Source organism: Lissotriton vulgaris, chromosome 1_1 (assembly GCF_964263255.1).
Source record: "Lissotriton vulgaris chromosome 1_1, aLisVul1.2, whole genome shotgun sequence".
Lineage (NCBI taxonomy): Eukaryota > Metazoa > Chordata > Amphibia > Caudata > Salamandridae > Lissotriton > Lissotriton vulgaris.
This window is the reverse complement of record NC_141685.1, coordinates 1,518,324,313-1,518,352,192: the sequence shown is the minus strand read 5'-3', so window position 1 is coordinate 1,518,352,192 and position 27,880 is coordinate 1,518,324,313. Positions and strand designations below refer to the sequence as shown.

At 42.5% G+C, this 27,880-nt stretch overlaps 1 protein-coding gene across 1 annotated transcript in view; it reads right to left on the bottom strand.

The window, feature by feature from the left end:
- Positions 1–27,880, bottom strand: part of MLC1 (modulator of VRAC current 1) — a 415,388-nt gene that overhangs the window by 176,489 nt on the left and 211,019 nt on the right. The window contains exon 9 of the mRNA XM_086936780.1: positions 8,800–8,856. Coding sequence (XP_086792906.1) covers positions 8,800–8,856 — 57 coding nt within the window. The remainder of the gene's footprint in view (positions 1–8,799; positions 8,857–27,880) is intronic.

The window sequence follows — 27,880 nt, the reverse complement described above, 5'->3', positions numbered from 1 at the left end:
TCATACTACATATATACAGTTATAATCCATTATGTTCCCAATTATCTCGACTTATAGTCTATGTAAACAGCTGGTTCCTTTGATCTGTTGTAGGATCTTGTTAGTATGTGCAGCGCTTCTGTGTTTACAAATAGATGCATTTTAGACCAGGAGGGGCTAGTGGCCTATGGAGCCATTTATACATCTTACTGGTTGGGGATAAAGGAGTTGGGGCCAGGTGGCAAAATTGAATGAAATAGTGCCTGAATCACAGCTTGATAACTAATTACAAAATCAATCTGTGCTTGGTCCATGCTCCTCAGAAAGAAAAGGAAGTGATGCCTGGCAAGCCCACTAAGAAGGCAACATAGAGTGATGATGAAGTCAACCAATGGTAAGTAATGGGCAGGCTAAAAGTCCCTTTTTAGAGTATAAGTTTTAGAAGCAATAGATGGTCACCAGCAACAGCGTGTGTGCAAGGCCTGCAGGCAAGACCCAATATTGGTAGTGCATTTGCATAACAACTTTGCAAGTAAGCATTACGGGGGTACTCTCCCTCGCCCAAAAATTTACCAACACAGAACCAGAATGTGCACTTCCGGTGCAAAGTGCAGCCCTAAAGCAAACAAGTGCATTTAAATGATAGACATCCACATTTATTTTAGTTTGATGGGAAAAGGAAAAGTGCTCTCTTTGCATGATTACATTATTAACCTCAGGTCCTTATTCTTGCACACTGTGTCTTTGATGCTGGCGGTTTTACTTCTTTATGTTTTCCAACCTCAGGCATCAGTTTTGAGGAATGTCTCTTTATCACATGAAGCCTCCAATGGCAGGTCCTTCGGTATAACGGCATCGCCATATGCCTACTATTGGATAACATATAGTGCGAGACTGTAAACAGGTGACAAAGGGCTTCATTGACACTGAAAAAGGACAATGTTAGTGACACAACATTCACAAATTGTCTTCATTGGCATTAATGTAGCAGAAGTTCCCCAGGAAAGGAATTCAGTTCTTTTTTTATATATTTCCGAATTAAAAGGCTTTGCAGTTAACATTTGTGAAATAAAACCAACAATACTCAAATAATGTATTAAGCCACAGTCTTTTGTTTTTATTTTCTAATGGCAACAAGTAGCATGAATGAAGTACATTCAGGTTCCCTTCAATGTATAGGTAAGTTTTTGTTATTTTGTGTTTCCTTATTTCACCATGAAGTAACGTATTCATACAGAGATATATGCCGTTTTAAGATGGTCTGCAAAGGACACTAGAGTTGGGAAAGGCAAAAATCTTTTAAGGGGGCCTTATTTAATGTATATATTTAAGAGTAAATTTATGACTCCTCTAAAATGTATTTCTGAGTTGCATGAATGGTTTCCTTGTTTCTATATTTAATCAGGTTAGATATTCGTTTAAAAAAATGCATTTATTACAGTAAAAATGCATTATGAGTTCGACTTTTGCTACGTATTTTATTTAGGTTTACTCGTTATTTTTCATTTCCTATATCACTTTATTGCAGCACTTAATAAGCAGAGCCATTTCAAGATGGTAATTTGTTTTCCAGGACTCTGAGAAGGGGGAAAGGTGGTAGCTGTACTCACAATGTCCTTTTTTTTTGTCTTCATGTCCGGTGACTCAGACCTCTGTGGGTCTTTGCCTCACTAACCCTCCTCTTGCCATGATGTAAGGGTTGCAAAAAACCCTGCAAATGAACCAGCTTTGACTCAGTCTCAGCTCCATCACTCAGAAGCGATTCAGCCACTTATATAATACCGGCTAAAGGAGATATAGCCAGGTGGCGCAGTGAAAGTAATAGTACCTCAATGCCAGCGTGTTTAGCAGATGAGTCATGAATCAATCTGTGCTTGCTCCATGCACCACAGAAAGAAAAGAAAGTGATGCCAGGCAAGGACTGAACAATTAGAAGGTCGGAAAGAAGAATGACCAATTTTGAGTAAATTTTTTTAAAGGTTTATGTTTCAGATACAATAGATTGTTGCAAAGTGACAATGCATGCGTGCTGCCTACTCGCAAGACCTAAAAATGTAACTGCCTAAAAGTAAGAAAAAAAGCTATGTTCTATTGCATGGGCAAGCACAGAAGTGAAAGGAAAGTCCACACAAAGCAACAAATAAAAAGCAACTTAATTAGAGTGATAAAGCCAACCAACGATAAGCAAAGGGTTGGTTCTCCGTCCAGTGTAAGTTCACAACATGTCTTTTGCTACCAAACAGCTTGAGGTGTTTGGTAGGCTCCACTTAGTGAAGAACTGTCAAATCAGGAAACTCAAAGAAAATGTTGCACCAGCTCCCCTACACAATGAGTTGCCTCAAACTAGAAAATCAAACAAGGCAATTGCAATGGGAATGGATTCAACTAGCATCGCACGCCACTGTATATCAGTTTGTATTACAAGTGATTGAACCCCAGCCATTATTTCCTCCGTTTGTACAAAGCACGTTATGCGCGTGCCTCCCCTACACATGGCCCTTCAGAACTGACAGAAAAACTATTAATATAGCAGCTGATTTTGTAAGAGAAAGCAATCTTATGAATCAAAACTCTAAATGCAAATGTACCTCTTTCTAAAGCCCAGAGAGGACAATAAGCACCCGTTTCTACTTGTGGAATACATGTACTCGAACGGCATTTGTTTCCGTTTTAAGAGTTTTGCTAAAATTGATGAGTAGCACTACATGTGTTTGCTCACCTAATGAGCTCTTATTTATCACCACTTTTTACCTGGATTTATCAGCAAACGCAAGTAGAATTAAAAAAATATATATCACATGCACAAGTGAACAAATATATTTGCACGTGCTTAGCTTACTTTTTGCATACACTGTACTCTAAATTACAAATTTAAATAATAAATGAAACCATTTACAGGGAACAAATACCATTTAAAAAATGTTTAAAAGGCCAATAAATTGATTATTGTTAGACCTGTCATCTTGAGGATGGTCTTCCCCAAACCTTTTTGCCTGCTTACTGTTGTGCCTCTCATCATACTGCCATCATCATTGCTGATGTTCTTAGAGTGTTAGCTGGTATTGATTCCATGTTCTCTAACCTGTGTCAGTTCCATGTTCTCTATTCTGATCCTGGCGGTTGCTGAGGCAGGATAGATTATACTTGTACTCCTGTGTTATTCTTAATAAATCTACTTTACTCACGCTTCTGGACCACGACTCTTCACTTCATTTTGGCGACGATTTGGCCTTCCACGTCATTGAGGAGTCACAGCTGTTTCTGTTCAAGGCACTCGTCTGCACGTCTTCTTCGCTTCCTGGTTTCCTGTTTCCCGGTTTGCCTGTTGCTGTTCGCCCATTTGCCGATTTTCACAGTGCCTTCGGCATCGGCACTCATAAGGTACTGTTTTTATTTATTTCCGAGTGCCCTTTGCTTCACTGGGCGGTTCACTGCGCGTGAAAGGACACACAGCGCGAGCATTCCCTCGAGAGCTACCCTCTCGCGCTCAATACAAGTTGCGTTCTTTGATTTACGGACGCTGTATGCGCTCTGACGTCATCGCGCATAGCGTCTAGCGGCCATTTTGGATTTCCCTCATTTTGCCAACCACGCATTTCTATCAACCGGCAAACTGGTCTGAGACATTGAAATATTGCCGCTTTGCCAACCACGCATTTCTTTCAACCGGCAAACTGTTTAAGACATTGAAATCGTGCCATTCAAGTACTTTCTTCTTTGATAAGCGCATTTAAAGCACATTTCTTTCCATAAGTACATTCACAGTTGCCTTTATTATTTTTCTTTTACCTGCCTCAGCTTAATTCCGCGATTCTAAGTGCATATTAAAGACATAAATACATATTTACATGGCAACTACAGCTAATCATACTATTTCTCCTCCACCTGCCTTTTTGATTGAAGGAGAAATTCCTACCACCGAATGGGAGGAGTGGTTAGGATTCTTTGAAAATTATCTTGAAGCCATAGATGGTCTTAGGTTTCCTGCAACTAGGAAGAAGGCTATTTTATTAAATTCATTGGGAAAAGCTGGACAACACGTTTTTAAATTCTTGCCAGAACTTCTGAATGCAGATGGTGAACCTATTGATAACCCCTACAATGAAGCAAAATTGAGATTGGAAAAGTATTTTGGAAAGCAAGTAAACATTGACATGCAAAGACATAAATTTTACACTGCTCCCCAGAAGGGTAAAGAGACAGTGGATCAGATGGTTGCTCGTTTAAGGGAGTTATCTCTAAAATGTGACTTTGGAGCTATGGCTGACCAAATGATTCGAGATCAATTGATAGTACAATGTAAAAATAAAAGGATGCAACAGAAACTGTGGGCAGCTAAAAATCCTACGTTGTTGGAAGCTATCACCATTGCAAAAGTTGTCGAAGAATCTGACAAATGCATGGAAGAGATGCGACTTCTTGAAATAAAGAAAGAAGAGACTGTCAACGTTGTCAACAAAGCCGACAAAGAATCTACTTCTAATATAGACAAATTTAACGCTAAACCAAAAGTTTTCCTTCCAAAACCTACGTCTTTTTCTAATAATCCTGGAGGGAAGGGAACATTTGTGGGGTGTTTTCGTTGTGGTGACATGTCTCATGCTGCTGACTTTCAGGGTTGTTTTGCAAGAGACAAAACTTGTCGTAAATGTGGTAAGCGTGGTCATATCAGCAAAGTGTGTAAATCTCCTGCTTTCAATAGAGTCAACTTTGTCGAAGATGATTTTGTTTCTTAAGAAATGTCCCTTTGTGTGGAAGGTGATTCTGATGACAATACTCAATTTGTTTTACAAAGGCCAAGAGCTTCCTTTATTCTCAACGGTATTCCTGTTACACTTCTGGTTGATCCTGGTTCAATGTTTTCTATCATTCCTTATAATATGTATAAAGAGTATTGGCCATCAATTCCACTTTCACACAGTGACTTTCTGCCAAAAGGTTATACAGGGAAAGTTATTAAATTGAAAGGAGTCATGGATAAATCTTTTCAATTTAAAGGGAGATCTGCTGTTGGCATAGTTTATATTTCTGAAGAGGGTCCAGCTATTCTTGGGTGGATACAACAGTATGATTTGCACATCATTCTTGACCCGAGGTCCGATGATATAGTACTAGTAGTTGATGTTTTTAACAATGTTGAGACTGTTCTTTCTAAATTTTCTGATGTTTTCCGTCCTACTTTAGGCAAACTGAAAGGTTATTTACATGAGATTAAAGTTAAGGAAAATGCTTCTCCAGTTAGGCACTCTCTCAGAAGAATTCCCATTGCTGTTAGAAAAGAGGTAAAAGAAATGCTTGATGATATGCAAAAGCAGGGCATAATTGAACCGGTGGAAGCTTCTGAGTGGCTTTCGCCTGTTGTGGTCACACAAAAAAAGGATGGTAAGCTCCGTTTTTGTGTCGACCTTCGTTCTCTAAACCAGAACATTATAGTTGATAAATTTCCCTTGCCCAACATTTCTGAAATGGTCCTCTTAATGGACAAGGTTAAATTTTTTAGCAAATTGGACCTAAGGTCCGCTTATCATCAAGTTGTGTTACACCCTGATTCGAAAAAATTTACTGCTTTTGTTACCATTGAGGGAGTGTTTCAGTTCAAAAGATTGCCATTCGGCTTAGCTTCCGCAGCAAGCGTTTTTCAGCGTATGATGCATTCCTTATTCAAAGACTTGAAGCATGTCCATTTCTTCCAGGATGACAGGAAGCACTAATAGATCAAATAAAGCAGGTGCTCGAGCACCTGCTTTATTTTATCTATTAGTGCTTCCTGATGAAGCTAATTTAGTAACTATTTTAGGATGGCGCTGGCAGCTTGCCGGCGCCATCCTAAAATAGTTACAGGATGATGGATGGACAGCTCACTCAAGGGACCCCTGCGCACATCGGTGTGCATAGTAAGTAACACACACATGGCCGCTGGAACTAGTTGAAGCTCAAATTCAGTGACTCATTCATCAGCCCAAAAACAATCGTGAGCGTCGTCGAGGCAGGTGTGCCTTCTTCCCAAATCTACCGTCGAAAATCAGCTGTGATGCTGGATAGAGGGCTTTGTATCCTTGACTTTCACGAGCGCAATCCTCGTGCTGTTCCTGTGACCAGGAGCTTCTTTCTCTTGATCTGTTGCTCTGATCGGTCTATGACCTTTTATACACACAAGAGGCAAAATGTGAACTCGCATGGAAGCCCCGCCTGTTTGGCCCCCTCACACACCTGCGGTGTGCACCGTCTTCCCGTCATTTACCCACTATGATGGACAGCTCACTCAAGGGACCCCTGCACCCTTCTGGGTGATTGCATAGTAACACACACATGGTCTCTGGAACTAGTTGAAGCTCAAATTCAGTGACTCATTCATCAGCCCAAAAACAATCGTGAGCGTCGTCGAGGCTGGGCAGGTGTGCCTTCATCCCAAATCTACCGTCGAAAATCAGCTGTGATGCTGGATAGAGGCCTTTGTATCCTTGACTTTCACGAGAGCAATCCTCGTGCTGTTCCTGTGACCAGGAGCTTCTTTCTCTTCATCTGCTGCTCTGATCGGTCTCTGACCATTTATATACACAAGAGGCACTTGAACTCGCACAGAAGACCCCCCCATTAAAAAAATCCGCAAAATCCGCGAATCCGCAAATTCGCGGATCCGCAAATCCGCAAATTTGCGGATCGTGGATCCGCGAAATCCGCCCATGCTTACAAATTGTTATATTTCAACTTTTAATGAAGGACTGAAACACCACACAGTGTCTGTAATGCTGTTAGAGAGGACAGACTGTCGATGTTTCGGCCTCAAATGGTGTAACAGGTCTGCAAGACCATCCTCAGGATTCAGTGATGAGAAGGAGTAAAGCCTGTAAGTACTGACACAAAATACTAATTTATACAAAAAACTAACAATACGTTATCAATGTGCATTGCTTGCCCACAATCCATGACCAAAGTGTTATTTGTAAAGAGCCAAAGTGTTAAATATAAAAGGCCACATCCAATACAGTGCATCAGGCCCCCAGAGCAAAAGTGAAAAGCAATTAAAAGAATAAAAATATATTTTTCTTACCAATTAAAGTAGATTGAAGTGGAGCAGCAGCATGCAGTGTCTGAACAACTACGTCTATGCTGAATAATTCACAGAAACTTGGTTACCTTGCTAACAAGTCAATATACTTCTGCTCAGAAGGCTACGCATATGCCTTATGCATTGGATCGTTCTAGCTGTGAGCAATATAAGCACACCCAAATTAGAGGGTCAATAGTGTCTAAACCCCCACCATGTGGTATACAGCATGGGATCTCTTACCTATGTACAATTCTTGTCACTCACAAAATATAATCTAAAAGACAACAACTGTCAGTCATCATGTACATACAAAGACCTGCAAATAGGTGTTATTAGGACACATGCCCCAAACCAATATTTACTATGCTCTCTATACAAGGGTTGACCAAACTGATTCTGCTATGCATCCAAACCACTGATAAAACCGGGACATATTTGAATACAGTAGCTCGATCATGTGATCACGTCCTGAGCACAGAAGGATACCGATAAAGACTGTGTTGGCTATCTTAGGGATCATAGGGTGGAATCAGAGTTGTTTTGTTGATGTACCGCTGTATATAATAATATATTTGTACTGTAATTATGTGCAATGGATATGATGTTTTGATGATGCAATCTTTTTAAAAATATTCATGCTTGCAACAATACATCCTTGGCACTGTACATGAGTGACTTATTGCTGTTATTCGATCATATTTATGACCAGAATAGGATAAGTCCTCCAGGAATTATTTTGTTCGTAGACTACATTACTCTGTTCCTTGGGGGAATACTGGATTGCCCTGTCTTATAACTCAAACATTTAGAAAGTGGGCATTTCTCTGCTCTTACTGATTTGTGTGCCTGCCATCTGTCTCCAATACACGTCTGGGATGGGTGACGGCTTTGCTTTGACATCCACAAACACAGAATGGTTAGGAATGTCTGAGCACTCACCTGCAGTCTGGTAGCCCTTCTTGGGCAGCAAGGGAGGGCGGGAGGAGCTAACACTTGCAACTGAATCAGCAGTGTCTTGTCCCCACACAAAGGTCTGATTACTCTCTACTGATAGTCTGAAGCCAGGGCTGGAAAGAAAGTCAACAATCAATCCCCTGGGTGGGTGCGATGAGTCGGTACTGATCTGCGTAGTATGAGAAACTTCCTCAACAGCTCTAGAAACATGAAATCTAAACACTTCTAAAACCAGAAATGACGTAAAATAAAAGGAGAATGTTCTGAGAAAAAGCTCCTATGAATTAGGTCTCAACATAAATAATGTAAAATATGGCTGGCAGAATGTGTGATAGGAATCTCTCTTACTCCAGATAAATAGTGCTCTCAAGCACAAAAGCATCAAGGACTGACTGTCCCATCAGCCAGTGTTCCAGAATATGATCACGATGATGGCACTAAACATGCAGAGTCCCAAGATGGAAGAAAGCCCAGGGATGCAGGGATAATTTTAGAATTGTACACATCACCCCTTTTCTCCCCCACCCACATGATGCCACTTTTTCCCCTCCCCATTCATTTTCACAATCACAAGATCATACAGAAACCCCTTTGGTATCTCTCAAGAGCAGCAAAGAGAGCTATGCTGCATCTTATATTCTACCTTTGGTTACTTTCTAATATGTAGCTTTACTTCAGTGAAGACATTTCCTGTGTTTCTTGCATTGCCCATGAGCATGAATCACATAAATCTTCCTACCAACCAAACATTTACTCCCCATTTACAAATATGGTGCTGTTGCCAATGTCTCTAAAATATACATTAATATACTTACTAAGCATTCACTGGGATATTCAGCAGTCACATGACTCGCAATTGAACTTGGAAAGCACTATAAGAGAAAGGTTTATTTTTTTAAATAATTAACATTGCAAATACATGTTTGAAATATCACATTAACAAATGTGTTTGACAAAATAATCTATATAGACTGCAAACCCTAAATTGCTCAGGTTATTATGGAAAGATTCACATTGTCATAAACCACAGTATACATACAGTGATTAAAAAGCCAAGAAAAAAGACTATATATATATATATATTCACAAGGATACTGTTCTTTCTTTTATGTCTGTTTGGAATCAACTGAAGAGACTTCAAACATTAATACATGCATGCTTGTCAACAGAGCACTCAAAATGCAAATGAAAGTAAATGAAACCATTGATTACTGGGAAACTTCATTATCCTGAATAAGGTTCTCCTTGTCCCAGTCAGTACCTTAGTAAGGGTGGCCCCGCCTCCACACAAGCACATAGCATGCAGTGTTTCTTAAGTGTCAATGATGACACCCTGTAAAGTGCCGTCCCTCCTGTACATAACAAGAACATATTGGAGATGCAAAACTCAATGGGAGGGAAGCAAGAGGCATTGAATGGGGCAAGGAGGAACTTATTGAGCCAATAAAGTTTACCAGTAAGTGATGATTTCATTACCCCTTTATAGGACCTCCGTGTCCCAGCCATGACCTTAATGAGGAAATCTGAAGCAACCACAGAAGATTTTTTGCACCGTGTATATTCTGCTCACTCTATTTCATTTCATGCAGAAATTATTTCATTGCTGTTCCGACCACAAAAGGACCAAACTTATCAGACTCTAAGTCCATTATATCTAGTCTATCGTGATTTACAAATGTATGGTGCGATATCCATGTGTCGCTCTACATATTTCTGGTATGTAGACCCCCAATCTCTCAAGATGTTGAGACTGATCTTGTTGATCGACCATGAATGAGTGCTCGAGGAACCACACTCACTAATTTATATGATTCGAATATGGGATGACGAACCCACCAACTTAAAGTCTAAGAGATGACCTCTTTGTTCACTGTTTCAAGAGAAACAAACTGAGGGCCTGATTCACAAAGGGCCTCCGCACTTGTTGCGGAGGTCCCACAGTCGTGGGGGAGTCTTCGCTCTTGGGGTAGAATCTCCGCAATGAGAATGAGATTCCACCCCCCAAGTGAGGAGACTCCCCCATGACTGCAGGACCTCCACCACGAGTGAGGAGGCCCTTTGCAAATCAGGTCCTAAATACTGACAGTCTGACATTGCTTGTATGTAGCAAGTACACTAGCAAAATTATTTTACTATCAAGTGACAAAGGCATTCACTGCTGATCATCCTCTTGGATAACAGGAAGGACTTGTACCAAATGGAATTTGTGATGATTTTAGGAATATATTGAGGATCTGCCTGAAAGATAATCTTATCTGCGAGAATTTTCAAATAAGGACATAAAATAACTAGCGATCACACTTCCCCCAACAGTCTAGCAGATGTGATTGCTATTAAAAACCCAGTTTTGGCTGATAACCAATTAATTTTCTTCCTTTTCAAGAGGTTCAAAAGGGTGTTCCTGCAGGCCCCTTCACACCCTAGACAAGTTCCAAGATTGTAGGGTTTCCTGGGCTACCAGCTTTCCCAAACGAAAACTCTTTAGCAGGCTATTTACTAAAGGAGACAGGTTAGTTAAATCATAATTGGCCCCTCCGTCTGAGGAGAAAGTCCACAAACAGGGCTGATTTTGAAACTCACCCTGAAATTCTCAAAGAGAAATTTAGCAACAGAGGTTATCCTAAGAAAATAAATAAACAGTCTTATAAGAGAGCGATTTACTTCAATTGGGAGCTTCTCTTTGACAATAATAATAAAAAAAGAACATGAACAGTGATAAAATAGTAACAAAATAAAGAATTTGATCAAAAGAAATTGGTCATTACTGTTAAAGAAAGATAAAGAAATAATAGAGATCCCACTTTTTTCTTTCCGTAGAAACAAAATGATAAGAAATGGTGTAGTACATACATATAGAGAACCTAAACTACCTCAACAGACAAGTATTGAGGATAACAAAAAAGTAGTTGGTAAGTATCCATGCAGTACTTGTACTAACTATGATTCTATCATACGAGGAAATTAAATTATACTTGTTGGTATTAAACATACCTTCAATACAATTTTGAATTACAGGACAAAAATGTCATACATTTAATCATATGTCCCTGCAATAAAGGGTATGTGGGAGAGACATCTAGAGAAGTACGCATGCATCTCAATGAACATAGATCATCAATACGAACAGGCAAAAGAAATGCCCCTCTAGCTGATCTTTGGCTAGAATGGAACCATAACGTGGATGATATTAAGTGGTGCATACTAAAAAAGATTACAGGAACTAGAGGAGGAGGAGACCTAGATAAAAAGTACAAGCGAAGAGAACAATGAGTACATTTAAGACATATATATATATTACGAAAGGTACTTACGAAAACATCTTGGTATCACACTAGAGGAGGCTTCCACAAGTGTAAGACATGCAAGGCCTGCATGCATGGGGTCAACCGCACGAGTTATCAAGATGGGTTCGGTCACAGGGAGCACAAAATTACCAAGACCTTAACGTGCAAAACTGAGTTTGCTATGTACATCTTAGAATGTTCCTGCCCACTGCAATATGTGGGCAGCACCAAGCTTTTGAGGGCTATCACATCACAGGATAATACTTATCCTGTGGCGCGTCATTTCAGGACCCACCACAATAGTAACAATAAAGATCTGAAGTACTTTGTAGTGGATTCCATTCTGCCTAGCAGGAGAGGAGGCGACAGAGAGGCCAACCTTAGAAAGCTTGAGACAAGATACATCTTACAGCTCAACAGCAAACAGCCTAATGGGTTAAATGTGACAGAGGAGCTCTATACCTGTCTGCATTAGATAGAGAAGGACATTAGATATACCATATTTGATGTGATCTAACAAATATCAAGATCATGACCCAAGTGTCAGTTTAACATGGGGAATACTACAATATTAATCAACAGGAATGTTTTACAAAGAATTGTTTTATCTTGCTTATTTATTCATATTTGATATTGACTACTATTTTTATAGATTGTAAAATATGGTTTTAATACAAATGAGAGTTTATTTGGTTTTTAATATTGATTAGTAACTGATGACACAATTATGGAATTAACAGGAATTTTGTTCTGCTTCTTCAACAGTATCTAAAATATTCAGGATTGAAAAAATGAAATTCAGACGTGTCTATGGTGGATCCTCTAAAGTGTGAATCAAATTGACTTAACAACCTTTATTGTGAGCAAGGACTTTGGACTCAAGAACCATGAATTGAATGAAGCTAATTGCAATGTACAATCGGTATACTTTGATCGGTCTATGGATGATGAGTACTGCTCCCCCGATTCTATGAGTAAAAACTGACTAAGGGGGTTAAATTGCCAATTCCTTACAAGTCATGGCACCCACACATGGAACATTATTGCGATGATGTTGTAACTTTGTATCTGCTGAATATAACAATCATGAACTTGTAATGGTAATGCAAACATGTGACGGTCTTCCTTTCTATTATTCTGACTGGGCTCAGTCAGTTAATTTAGAAATGTGGTTTTTAAAGGTTATGTGTGGTTATTATATATACTTTATGCACAATGCACTTTTTTCACGATATTGCACTAGTATAATTACATATATGCACTATGTGCTGGAGGCTCTGTGTAATTTAGGTAAAAGGATTGCTATAGAGATACAATGAATAGCCAAACCAGTGCGGAAGCAAAGACTTACATATGGAGTTGTAAATATGACAACTCCAACCAGTCGTTTTTAGAAAAATGGCACAATTACTAATATAGTGGTGTGCGATTTGATAATGAACAATGCAATCTACCATACATTATGTAAGCATTTAAAATGCTATTTGTTATTATTGCTTTTAGCAAGATAGGCATTTTTACCAATGTACGTTATGCTTTACTTTAAATTAATGTATTTAACTAATGATTTAAATGTATTTTACTGAAGGATTTCGAATGAAATGTATTAGATTAATAACAGGAAGGAATGGGAAATAATTTTAAGATAGGAACTTTTATATTAATTGATCTTGAAGCCTAGATCCTTTGAAACATTCTAATATTTAACAATTTTACATCTAGGATAGATCCATTCTAGCTAGAACTCTGCCCATCAATCGAAGATGAAAAATAGCGATGCTACATTTGAATATGACAGAGGATAAATATAATATAATATAATATGATATATTAGTATGTATGATAGCCCTTTATACAATTCTTTCTGTATTATCATGTCTCTATAAATGAATTAATTAATGCATGCAAATATAATATTAATAGCAATCACTAAGTATGTTGCTCTATTAAGAATAGGTAAAATCTCTATCATAATATTATTTGAGGAGGAGAACGGGGTGAAAATCAGATATTCAAGTTTGTTATTCTGTAATTAGGAAAAACCTCCTCTAATGTCATTAAAATCAGGATAGATAAGAGTAGTGATATTCGAAGGTTGTTGTTATTAAATCCAACCCGCTTAAAATTGCTTGTTTATCCTCATGTATGGTTTTTAGGATAATATCACCAGAGATCTTAAATTAAGCTTTGTCATTCATATCAGGGAATAGATTTAACCTCTCAATTTGACAGTTTTAAACTATTGTAATGCCATGTGTATTGGTAAGGAACTGACATTACAAGATGGGCGCCATCCAAAGGGGTTGAAACTGACTGGTTTGATCCTTAAATGACCACAGAAGTGCTCAGGATCCTACCAGGAAGATTGTAATGAAGAGGAGGATATTGGCTAAACAAGCTTGAGATGCCAAGCCTATATATACTGACACTGTCCGACTGCAAAACGCTAATATGCAGGGGACTCTAGATCCATTGGGAAGGGCATTATTGAGCACGGTAAGCACTGTCTAGATGTGTGAATGGTTTTCAAAGAAGATGAGCACAGGCAATGAGCAATAGGCACAGTGGCAAAGAGTGATTATTTGAGGCATCGTATAATATTATATTTTTATTTGTAATAAGACATGAACATTGTCTTTTATGAGGAAATTGTATCTATTGCCACATTAGTGTGAAATTAAATAGAAACCCTATGAAATTACTACCCCATGATATAAAAGGTTCTGTAGAAAGGGAAAAAATTTGTCTGCAATGCAGATAGTGTATTCATTTGATGCTTGGACCCTAGAGTTTAGTATGACTACTTAGGAAGAGGAAAGGCGAAACTTTGAGAAAAATAATGGTGAAATTTGATAAGAGAATAAAAGTACATAAACATAAAATGTGTTTGAAGTTTGGTTATTTATAAGGTTATACTTGGATACCCTACAGATCCTGAGGCTGATGACATATAAAAAGTGGCTTTAAAAATCAGATAAGGGGCGTGGCCAAGATGGCGGCGTGAGAGGACGCGTCTCCTCGCGGCTCCCCGATACGACTAGGCCCAAGCCTTGAAATATAGCTTCTTCTCCACCCGCTGGCGTTCAACAGCGCCGGGACAGGCAGGGGAGCTCGGGGCAAAGTCTTTGGCAAAGGAACTGGCCTCGGAGTGATCCCGGTACAGCCTACCGGACGGCATCGGAGGTCGGGACCGAGAGACTAAGGAGATGGGGTCGACCTCCGAGGAACAGAAGAAGGTGACACAGCCCGCTGCACACCGCGCTAACCCTCGGCCCGGTGTAGAACGGAGGAGAGAGAAGGACTCCGCAGCGCCCGGACTGCCCGGGGAGCGGCTTAAGGCCCGGCGAGTGGACCTGCGCCGGAAGGACCGCTGCAGGGCGATAATTGAGGCCTCGGCTGCGGCCTGGCGGACCAGACGCTCGCTGGGAGTGACCCGACGCCGACGGAGGCGAAGCCCGGAGTTCCGCCCCTGGTCCTAGGTGCTGACCTCCCTCCGGAGCCCCCCCCAGGCTAAAAGACGAAAGAAGATACAGAGGGGGTCCCGTGTGACCTAGACAGCTCAGGAAGTGCGGACTGGCCCACACTAACCGGCCGGCGACTACTGCGCCGGGGGCACCGGAGCACGGCGGTGCCGGAGTAGCCACAGAGGGAAACGCCGCGAGAGGCCTACATCTGCCTGTATGTCCGGGAGGTGTTGGGCCGCAGTCGGTGCCTAACAAGGCCCAGCAGAGACAACGGGCGGAACGGCAGCACCAGGGATCGCAGCTGCGGCCCACCAGCAAGGCCTCTAACGGAGACTGCTCGGAGCGGAGCGATCCCACCTATCCGAGAGTCTTACAACAAGGCGGTGTCGGCCCCACCGGGAGACCAGCGGGCCCCAGCAGTGCAGACGAGCAGAGCAGCAGAATTTGAGGTCCCGGCTGCGGTCTCGCAGCGGAGGGCCCCGACGGAGGGTCTCCAGAGCAGACCAGTGATACCTGGCGGGGATTTCTCAGTAGATCCCGGAAGACGTCTGGAGAGCCTGATGTAGTGGAGCAGGTGGAGCAAGGGATCCGGCCCGTATCCCTACCACGATGGCGAACAACAGGGGTAGCAAGAAAGGGGATCGCACTCTCCCGGAGATGCTCAGCAGGACCCAGCAAAGAGGAGACAGGGGCCAACCGTCACCGACCTCCGTCACTAGGTCCTTCCTGGAGTCCCTCTTCAGCACCCTCAGAGATGATTTTCAAACATTAAAGCAGGAAGTAGCGGGAGAGGTGCGAGAAGTGCACAGAGAAGTGGACAGCCTGGGTGAGCGGTTGGCCACTGTGGAGAGCACAAACCACCGGCTTGACGATGAAATTGTACAGCTGCAACAGGAGGTGTTGCGCCTACGAGACCAACAACGAGGACCTTGAAAACAGGTCTTGACAAAATAACATTCGGGTCCGGGGAATTCCATCTAAAGAAGAGGGCACGGATGTAGCCGGTTACTTACGAGACGCATTCATGGAGATCTTGGGAGAAACAGCGGAGTTTCCCATCTGGATTGACAGGGCGCACAGAGTAGGGCCGCCGAGACGTGCGTCGGCACCACCACCGGACATTTTGGCCTTTCTCCCAGACTTCCCATTGAAGGAGCGCATTTTGACTGAGGCACGAAAACAACAATCTTTCACCTTCCGCGGTCATTCTGTTGCTCTGTATCAGGACTTATCCGCTATCACCCTTCAGAAACGTAAAGCATGTAAGATTGCGACCGATTTTTTGAGAGAGCACGAAACGCCCTATGCCTGGGGCCACCCCTTCCGCCTTATTTTTAAGTGTAATGGCATGATGCACCAACTACGATCGCTGCAGGAGACATGAGAGGTTCTGGGGATCACCGCGGAGGAGAAAGATACAGCTACGCCAAGCCAGAGACGAGGCCCCAGAGACGGCTGGCAGAGAGTGTCGAGGAGACAGGCCCCTGCTACACCCCTGAGAGCAGACTCACCCACCATTAGAGCCAGCATGGCAAACGCCGTTTCCGAAGTGGCCAGAGTCACGGCTTCCAATGGTGATGTCGCATTGACGGCATAGAAACACTCCGGGGGAGAACATCACACCCTTACTGATATTGCAGGTGTGGGGCTCAGGGAGGTGGGGGGCCGTGGGGAGGAGTATGTGGCCGGACATCCACTCAGGTAATTCACCACAGACTTGTCCACTTGGGACATGACTGGGACTAAAGGTTGTTTGAGTTTCAGGGGGTGTGGGAAGGGAAGAAGGGAGGGGGTTGGAAGAGACTGGTTGTGTGTGCGAAGGGGTTGTTGAGGGAGGTGTGGGGGAGGGGGGAGGACAGGGAAGGGAAGTTCAGGGGAAGTTCGGGGGGAGTTGGGGGAGGGAGAGTGGGGATCGTCCAGTGCTTTTGATGCATCTACTCTGGCCTGACAGAGCTCCTGCACACTACATTTCTCAGTGCCGCCTCACCGGAGCTATGACTCAGTGCTTGCGCTACATTTTTCCCTACACCGATGGCAGCCCTTAAGGTTGTCACCCTTAATGTGAAGGGGTTGAATAACCCAGTCAAGAGGAGGGCGGTTCTATCCCTGCTGGAAAACACACAGGCAGATATCTGTCTCTTGCAAGAGACCCACTTACTAGCCCGTGATTGCCATAGGATGCGATCTCACAAATTCCCAACACAGTTTTTCTCCTCCAACACTACCAAGACATCCGGGGTGGCAATCCTTGTGTCCTGAACATTTAAAGGGGAGGTTTTACATAAATTTGCAGAACAAAAAGGGAGACTCCTAGAGTATAGAGTTAAATCAGGAGGTCTGGTGTTTACCATTGGGTCGATATACAGCCCCAACGAACATCAAGAGCGATTTTTCAACTCGGCCTTAGTAGATATTACAGCCACCTCAGATAGGTACATTATCATAGGAGGAGACCTGAACATGGTCTTCGACTCGTCTTTAGATAGATCAACACAGAGGTACCCGCAAACGGGAGAGATTTCAAAGGTGGGCAAATCCCAAATGGAAGACCTGGATCTCCACGACCTCTGGCGCCGCCTCCATCCCACCGTCAGACTACTCCTATTACTCGCATGCGCATAAGACCTATGCGAGATTGGACCACCTCTTGGTCACAGGGCCAGTCTGTGACCTAGCCATAGCCTCCGAAATGGGGGTTCTCTCCTTATCGGACCACGCGCCTGTCACACGCACATTTCGCTTACCACCGGTGTCCCCCTCGCGCGGAGTTTGGCGCCTCAGGGATACTCTATTGCATAAAAAAACAGTAGTGAAGCACATCACGGACTCGGTCCGCAATTATCAGACCCACAATGATAATACCCACACTTCCTTAGCGACGCAGTGGGCAGCATTGAATGCGGTGCTCAGAGGGGAATTTATAGCAATATCGTCAGCAGAAAACAGAGAGCGGCAACACAAACGAGACAAACTCACGCACAAAGTACGGGAGCTGGAACAGGTACACCAGCTTACAGGAGCCCCTAGAATCTGGAGGCAACTCAAGGCAGCGAGGAAACTCCTGTCGGCCTTGGATACGGATAGGGCGGAGTATGCAGCGTTACGTTTGAAACACGCGTATTACACGAGGGGAGACAGATGCGGCCGGCTTTTGGCGAACAAACTCCGAGTAGCGCATCAACGGCAGTTGGTGAAGGAGCTCTCGGTCTCCGACGGAGTGACAGTCATGGAGGACAGCCAGATAGCGGAGGGTTTTCGTCAGTACTATGCAGAACTATACACCGGTGAACCCCCGTTGGCACATACGGAGGCAGATTATCTGGACTCGGTCACCCTCCCTTCCCTCACTCCGGAGCAAGCGGAATACCTGAAAGAGACATTCAGGTTGAGGAAGTGATTACCGCTATCTCTAAACTTAAACATGGAAAGGCTCCAGGCCCTGACGGCTATACGTCCCTCTTCTATAAAACGTTCTGCTCCACGTTGGCACCTATCCTCACCCGGCTCTTCAACTCATTCTCCGCTCCTGGAGCTATCCCACCTGATCTACTCCAGGCAACCGTGTTGGTAATCCCCAAACCAGGGAAGGACCGGACTCACTGCAGCTCATACAGACCGATCTCTCTCCTGAACATTGACCTTAAGCTGTACACTGGGATCCTTGCGGCTCGGCTGGCACTTCACCTACCGGGACTGGTGGACCCGGACCAGGCAGGATTTGTACCCGGGAGGCAGACGGTAGACAATACCAAAAGAGTGGTTCACATCCTAGAGAAGGCCTCCCGGATTCCCGGAGAGCGAATGCTTTTAGCCGTAGACGCGGAGAAAGCGTTCGACCGGGTACATTGGTCTTATTTAGAGCGGGTCCTGGCGAAGGTGGGAATAGGGGAGAAATTCCGCACCCTAGTCTTCAATTGCTACCGGTTTCCATCTGCGGTGGTACGGGTGAATGGCTGCAGCTCCCAGAGGTTTGCGATAGAGAGGGGCACCAGACAGGGGTGCCCACTATCCCCGCTGCTTTTCGCACTATATATGGAGCCCCTTGCCCAACGGATACGCCAGAACCCGAACGCGAAGGGAGTGAGGATGGGGAGGTATCCCCACACAATTAGCCTCTACGCGGATGACATTATACTGACACTGGCTGAACCAGGGAGGACACTCCCAGCATGTATCGCAGAGCTAGAGGCTTTCTCGATGGTCGCAGGATTCAAAATGAACATGGGAAGTCGGAGGCCCTCGATGTGTCATTATCCACTGCCACGCAAACCGAACTCCAGAACCTCTTCCCCATGCGCTGGTCGCGGGACCTGGTGCCTTATTTGGGCATCTTATTGGCACCTACCCTGCCCGCTATGGTAACCGCCAACTATGCAGCTTTGGGGAAGAAAATTAAGGAAGAACTGGGACGCTGGAACAGAGGCACGCTATCTTGGCTCAGCAGAATAGATGACGATCCTACCACAGGTTCTGTACTTGTTCCGGGCTCTGCCGCTCCAACCCCCCAAAGGGTGGATCCAACAGACTCAAGCGGACCTTGCACGTTTCATCTGGCAGGGCCGCAAACCTAGGCTGAAGAGGGCTTTATCCACGCTAGCCCCTGAAGCAGGGGGTCTGGGTATACCGGATTTACGCAAGTATTTCCAGGCGGCACAACTGCAATATCTTGTGGAGTGGAGCAGATGGGAGTCGGATAAACACTGGCTGTTCCAAGACCAGGCAGTAGCGGGCCGGCCTCTACAAGAGGTGCCCTTCTTGCGCAGGGCGCACCGCCCTCCCAATCTGTATGCGTCTTTCATCACGCGAGTCCCGATGAAGATGTTGGATGCCACTAATATCATGCATGGTCTCACCACGTTCCCCTCGCCATTCACGCCATTGGTCGAGAACCCGGATTTCAACCCCGGGATGGAACAGGGGGCCTTCACACGATGGCTGACTGCGGGGTGCAGGACGCTGTTCCATATATATACTCCAGATGGCGTTATCCCATTTCAGGATCTCAGGCGAGAGTATCAACTACCTGAAACGGAGAGAATGCGTTACTTGCAGGTGTTCCACTGGGCGCTGCAGCTGCAGGTGCGTGAATCAGCGGATAGGAGGCTTCTACCCTACGAGAAGTGGCTTGTGACACGCACCTCAGATGCAAAATTAGTCTCTGACCTCTACAAATTTTTGCAGCCTCCTTCCTCTCATCTCTATAACCCAGGTAGGGAACGTTGGGAACGAGAATTAGGGAGGACACTGAGTCACACAGAATGGGACCAGATTTCATACCGAGCACGCCATTCCGCATACCACACAGGACTTACTGAAACCTTCACTAAGGTAACCACTTACTGGTACTACACACCAGAAAGATTGCATGAAATGAATCGCAACATTGAGGACACATGCTGGCGGGCTTGTGGACAGATAGGCACACTTATGCATGTGCTGTGGGATTGCCCTCTGCTGTGCCCCTACTGGAAAGAGGTCTTGGACGAGATTGACACACACTTTGACATTGAGCTGCCACGCTTCCCTGCGTATGTACTGTTGGGCTTGCCCAACCGGTTGATGTACCCCCTATAGTCCCGTAGGGGCAGGCAGATTGCAATAGCACTGGGCTCAGCGGTTCAAAACATCCTTATACACTGGCGCACCACCACACCCCCCTCCATTACGGGCTGGCTGCATAGATTATGGCATGTTCTGGGCATGGAGAAGTTGTCGCTCACAGTGGCGGGAGAGGTGGAGCAATTTAACGACTTGTGGCAACCGTTTCACTCACTACTGGTTACGAAATTTAAAGAACTCACATGTCCACGATACCTCTGACTTTTGAGATTAACATCAACTGCTGATTCAGCTGATCGATGAGTCTTAGATTAGAACTGGCTGAGAGGGGGAGGCGGCGTGGGAGGGGTGAGGCGGGAGAGCGAACTTAGCACTGGATGGGGAGGGGATGAGACAGGACTGAAGGGGTGGGAGTGGGGGGGGAGTTGAGAATGGGGGTTGTTTATTTTAATGTTATTGTCGCTGCATACGCACCAAGCATTGAGCCCGGATGGGCATTTAGTTCCATGGGACTTTGCGCGCCGAATGCGCTCCTACATGGTTGTGTCATAGCACTGATTCCTTGCGACAACTGTTTTTCTGTTTTTGTAAGTGTCAATAAAATGCTTTAAACCTAAAAATCAGATAAGACATATGGGTGAAGAAACTAAGGAGGCCCACGCCATAATCCTAATTTGAGAATCAGACTTCAGCTATGAACAGCCTATGGATCAATGGACTAACATCTAAAAATCTCTTGAAATCAAAGGTGAGAAACCATGTATAAATATTAAAAATAGATAATACAATTAGAGGTAAATCATCAAACATGATCATTTTATCAATATATATCCTTACAGAAAACAAGGGAGAAAGGAGAGGAAACCCCGACCTATTGCTGACTTGAATTAAAAGGGAGTGAATCACCGTAGAAGATTGATACCTACTCTATTGATAAGACCAACTGATAGTAAGTAACTGCCAAGAAAGACTGGGGAGAGAATGCTAGTATAGATGAAAGTGGATTTCGTGAAGTTGTTACTTTGAGAAAATATTGGTTGTGAATAGTTTAGGAGATGATTGACGGACAATTATTTGAGCATTACATAGGAGTGGCTGTCATAGATGAATACAAATGGAGTATTAGAGAGTGCAATATGTTTCCAAGATCTATAGCCTGTTTTTTGGTGGATATAAAAGGTCCTCCTTTATTGAATATTTAGTTATTAATTGTTTTTATCTATAGAATGAACAACACTGCTTTTAAACCAAAGTTTGCCCCAAAGAAGTTGGTGTCAACCAGTCTAAGTCCACCGAAACGTTGCGTCGACAACTTGTTTTATTGTTTTTTTTTAATTCAAAAGTAGATGTATGTTTTTACATGGGAGACTTATTGCTAGATGTAACATCTAAATACAGTTGTCCATTATTATTTATACTGTATTGTACAAAAGGGGATGTGGTTCCTTGCCTGTAATAAAATGTTAAATATGTGCAAAATACAATTGAAGTGTAGATAAAGGACTACTACATATAGGAGTGGATAATCCAGTATGACATTGCCTGTGGTCTCCTTTGTATAACAATCTTATGAATTGTATATGACTTTTCTGATTTTTAAATATTTTTATCATTGTATACAAATAAAATTTCAATAAAGGAGAAGTGTTTACTAAAAATAAGGCTTATAGTTTGGATGCATTGTATGTAAGTGTGTGAGGAGTATGATTTGGAGGCAGTAAGTGAAATATTCAAAATTAGACGGGGAACAACATTTTTTTATCGGATACTTTAACCCAGTTCCCTTTGTTCTTGAAGGGTTGCTCTCAAGTTTTTTTTAACTTTGCAATCATGTATAACATAGAATGTCTGAGGGTCCGTTGAACAGTTAGCAATCATTGCACAGTACATCTGTGTTTTATGCCGACAGTGTGTTTAAGTCCACACAACAAAATGGATGGGTGGCAGCATAATAGGATCTTGCTCTATGCTGCTGGGAGGCCAGGCGTCCCAGAAATGGGACTCTGGTGCCAAGTTGGAAGTTAAGGAGGGAGCTCAGGATACTAGGAGGAAGAAGCAGCTGGATGAGTCTTGGACTGGGCGAGCTACAGAACAGGACGTTCTTATATGGCTAGGCACTTTATTTAGAACCCCAAGGCTTCTAGTGCTGTAAAACCATAAGTAAACCAACCTTCATTTTGTTTTTATTTGTTTTATTATTTCACAGTTACAGAAAAAGGAGAGAAAGCAAAAGCTGCGAAATTAGCAAAATTAAAGCCTTCAAACATCATACATTCATGTGATCATAAAAGGCCCCCCATATATACATACCAAGTTTACGCTTTCTTACCCCCTTTAGAGAGTACAAGCTCCATTCTAAGTTAAATAAGTTATACAATTTGGCCCACCAAAACTCAAACGCTGGAGGGTCTAGTTGGACCCAATCGGATGCAAAACATAATCGTGCAGCCGTCATTACAACAAAAAGAAAAAAACTGTGTTTATACAGGGGACTTCCCTTTTTAACATCTTGACCTATCCCTAATAGCATTAAGGCCAGAGAAATCTTAAACTTAACACCAAGAATTGCCGACAGAAATATTTCAATGCTGTGCAAATAGCTATTCAGTTTATCGCAGCTCTAAAATATATGAATAATATCTGCCTTTTCCCACCCCCATCGAAAACATTTACCATCATGACGCCCTCCCCATTTAGGCATACGAACCAGTGTATAGTACAAGTTAAATACTGTTTTCAAAAATTGAGCTTTTAGATTAGCTGATAGGAGAACTTCCCTTGACCTAGTGATAGCATTTACTATAGATAAATCTTGTTCCTCCAAAGTTATTAGCCAATACACCTCTTGTTTCTCCAAATCATCCAGTCTAGTAGATAATACTATTTTATATAACCCACCAACTTTTTCTTAACGTCGTACAGCCTCAATCAAAGAATTCAATGTCAAAGTCATATTCTTCTGGCTGAGAAAGTCACATATTCGAAGATATTCAAAAAATTGAGAGTTCGGTAAATCATGCTTCATAAAAATCTCCCACCTGCACAATGCCCTTATTCCACCAGCCTAAAGCCACCCTGTCCCAAAATATAGAAGGGAGCAATTTTAATGCGTTCATAGGCGTGTAATATGTTAACCCTTCCAAAACCAACATTTGACGTAGTTTCCTCCAAACTTTAAATGCAGCTTCCAAAACTTTAAAATCTAGTCCTTTTGTAATAGCTACCATCGATTTCTTTAAATAAACATCTTCTAGCCTCGGACCCTAAAAGTAAATAGAATATAGATGGAGCCTCTGCTATATTACCAACATCCTCCCCAGTCTATAATATACACATTTTTTGCAAAAAACAAACATAGTAATACATAACAAAATTGGGTATGGCACGACTACCTCTTTCAACTGGAAGAGTCATAAATCTCATAGCCCGCCGGGGTTTACCAGGAGCCCAGAGAAATTTGGAACAAAGGGATTGCAATTGCTGCAGTTGAGTTGATGATACTTCCAAAGGAAAGGATCTAAATAAATACAATACCTTTGGTAAAATATTAATCTTTATAATATTGCCTCTGTCTATTAAAGTACAATGAAGTCGTCCCCATCTGTCTAACGAATCTCTTATATACAGCAATATTGTTGCCCAATTTACATCTATTAATTCTTTCATTGATGTTCTTATTTTAATGCCCAGGTACGTGACTTCCTCTACTAATCTAGAATCTTGTATTACAATATTATAAGTACTTTTGCATTTTACCAACATTAAGTTTATAGCCGGAAACTTCACCAAAATCACTTGCCAACCACTCAATCTCTGTAAGAGCCATAGCCGGATCTTCTGAGGTCACACCTATGTTATCCGCATATGCGAAACCCGAGTGCGGAATACCCTGAACAATAAAAGGTTTAATTAAAGGACTATGGCAAAATGTTTCAACAAAAGGATTTATATATAAAGCAAACAGTAATGGGGAGCAGGGACATCCTTGCCTAGTTCCTCTTGTAATTTTAACCACCTCTGATTTTATACCCATGGTCATGATTCTAGCGACTGGTGAAGTATATAACACCTGTAAAGTAGTCATAAAGCCTTTCCCGAAGCCCGCCCCGGTTCATCACTTTCCACAGCTAATGACAGGCCACACGATAAAACGCTTTTTCGGCGTCCAATAAGATTAACCCCAATTTCCGTTTTTCAGCTTGAGCAATATCAAAAAGAGTCAGCACTTTGTTGACATGTGTAACAGTCCCCGTATTCGAAATAAACCCATGCTGATTAAGTGATACTAATGAAGTAATAACCTTTGATATGTGATTAGCTAATATTTTCGAATACATTTTACCATTGCAGTTAAGCAAAGAAAAAGGGCGGTATGATCCGGGTAGCTCCGGGTCTTTACCCTTCTTACTAAAAATCACTATGATGGCTTCATCCCATGACTTAGGAACCAGTCCTGCTTGTGCTGCTTTAAAAGTGGCTAACATCACCTCCTTTTTTAACTGAGTGAAAAAAAACGTATAAATCTCACCTGGTAGATTGTCAGGGCCCGCAGCTTTCCCCATTGCTAAGCTTTTAACCTGCAATTTCTAGCTCCTCCAAAGTAATTGGAGATTCCAAAAACTCAATTTCACTGGAATCTAGTCGATTAAAGGGTCCCCCAAGCATTGTATTATCAGCTTCATCCTCCCGTTTCCTCTAGTATACAAAGCTCCGTATAAAAATTATGAAAAATAGCCGAAATCTTTTGCGGATCACTGCTCTATTCTCCTGACCTGTCCTTTAACGCTGCAATGCGCCGGGAGGTTTCTTTCATGCGCAGCCTTAATGCCAGACATCTCCCCGTTGCTTTCCTATACTCATGACATTGCTTTTTATAGGCCAGATATTTCCTTGCATTCTCAATGTTCCACACCCCATAAACGAATCTCATATAATATTTATACAAGCAGATTGGTTGTTGTTATAAAAAAATTCCATTATCCAATTCGACATATATTCCCTGAATTGATCATATGCACATATTTCCGGTCAAAAGAAACATTTCTAATTTTAGGAACAACCCCTAAAACTGGAATTTCTATAACAATAGGAGCATGATCAGAGGCGATCCTAGGAGATATTTGCATAGCCGCCCCAGTTAAAAAAGTAGAAGACAAAAAAAATAGTCCAGTCAGTTTTTTAGGAGAAAAAGAATAAAACGTGCACCCTAAATCTCTAGGGAATAGACTACCCCATGCATCAACCAAACCGTGATCTTTTAACAAATTGTGAAGAGCTCTAAAAATCCGTGGTTTGTATCCCTTATAATATTGAGGTCCTTCTATAAACTTTTTGGTTAGATAGATTAATATTTATATCTCCGCACACAATCAGCGGAGTCGCCCATGAAGCCAACTCTAAATTTAAGTCCTCCAAAATTAATGCCTCATGTAAGTTATATCAATAAATGGTACATAATGTGATTTGCCAACCCTCCAAACCTAATTCTGCTATGGCAAAGCGCCCCAGTTTATCTGCCAGGCATCGGCCCACTAAGCATACATTATGCTTAGCCAAGATTGTAACTCCACAAATGAATGATGTTTGTTGTGAGGTAACAATTAGAGAATACCCTAAATCTTCTAATAGATGATGATCACTCCAAGATAAATGCGTTTCTTGAAGACATATTAAGTCAGGATGTATATTTCGAAGTTCTGCGGCTATCCTCTTCCTTTTATTGACATTATTGAGACCAGAAACATTTAAAGAACATATTTTAATCCCTCTCAAGACCATTGTAAGGCAAAAAACAAATTGGTTGCTGACACCATATTAGCATTTTGTCATACAATAAGTAGCTGCTTAAAGGTAAATTATCTGTTTCGTTATTCAACTCCCTTACTGTAACTGTGGATTTTTACCCCACCTCAGTGCCGCAACCCCCAGTCCCCCCTACTCCACTCTCCCCCCTCCCTTTAACGAGGCTTTAGGACTTATGGTCCAGTAGATGTAAAGCTTTCCGTGAGTCCCCTGCCTTTGCTCACAAGACTATTCATTCAAATTCACAGGATTGCGAGTTAGATTAGGAGAAACAGAATAGATTAACATTGTGATACAACCATGATACATCCTGCCAAGACATCGTTACCCTATTAAACTTAAATAGAGTTCAAGATCCCTTAGCAGATCCTTCATTTGTGAAAAAGCGAGCGTGTTCCTGAAAAATACCCTTTAGCTTGGCGGGGTTCATTAAATAAGCTTGGGCCCCTTTGGCCTGAAAATGCATAATGAGCTGGTGGAGCTGCCAGCGATTCTCCATAATATGGTGACAAAAAACTCAGACCCCAACCCTGCTCTTTTCTTGTTCGGAAGTGCTAGCAAAAAGACCTCCTCTCTAGCTAAAAAGCTGTTAAAGGAAATCAAAAAAGGTCTAGGCTTAGTCTCTGCGTGCCCTGCTAAAAGTCGAATATTAAAAGGAAACCTGTGCACTCTTTCAATCTCTTAATCCCAATCCCATCTGGTAAATTCAGGAAAAGCATTTTTAAAGAGTTCAACTATAAACTTGCAGGGATCCTGTCCTTCATTCCCTTGTGGGATCTGCATCACTCGCAAGTTGTTTCTCTGTGCCCTGTTTTCAAAATCAGCCATTTTCCACTGGGTATCATCCTTGATTGTGCATAGCGATTCCGTCATTGCCTTCTGCTGTGCCAGTTCATCTTCCAAATTCGAAATTCTCATCTCTGCCTCATTGAACCTTGAAGTGAAATCAGCCTGAGATTTGACCAACCGTCGTACAGAGTTCTGCAACTTTTGGCACATATTTTGCACCCTTTGACTCTCCTCACGAGTCTCATCCCTGTGAGACGTAAGTAAACCAACCTGCAAATGATGAACGCAGCAATGTTCCTGTTTCTGGAATATGTGGTAGTTTGACTTATCGTAACAAATTTGCACCTATCACATGCTATGCTAGCAGAATCATATCTTTCAAAAAGGATAACCTGATAATGAAAACTTGTATTTGACTTCATATGCACACAATCCCTTTGAAGCAGCACACTTGTGTAGCCTTACTGAAAAGTTCACATTCTCAACACAAAAAAGTAGAGAAACCATGAGCTAATGGTGCTGAAACTATAACTTGCTGCAACATTAAACACAATGCCATATCAACACCAAGCTCACCGACCAGAACAAGAAACAATTTTTTAGCCCATACTTAAGATGCTAACAACTAAACTACAAATCCCAAAATGCAGTGTAGTTATTGGCTAAATGTGCAACACATGATACGAGGTCACTTGGCAGCCATGCTCACCCGGGGTACCACAGCAAGCAAGAACTCACCTGAGGTCAGCACGACTGTTAATTTCAGAGGCATGTTTAGAGGCACTGGGGGTGTAGTTAGAGACACAAGGAGTGAGGTGACTCGCCAGAAGAAACAACAAGCCGGTGGCAGAGCTGAATTTAGGTGCTAATGTATTTGGGTGTGAATCAAACCATTTTGGCTACTTTGCGTCCTATTTGTCTTGGCTTATTTAGTTAATTAAATCTTTATTGTATTGTCAACCTTTTTTGTCCCTCCCTCCCAAAGCGGCATTTTGTAA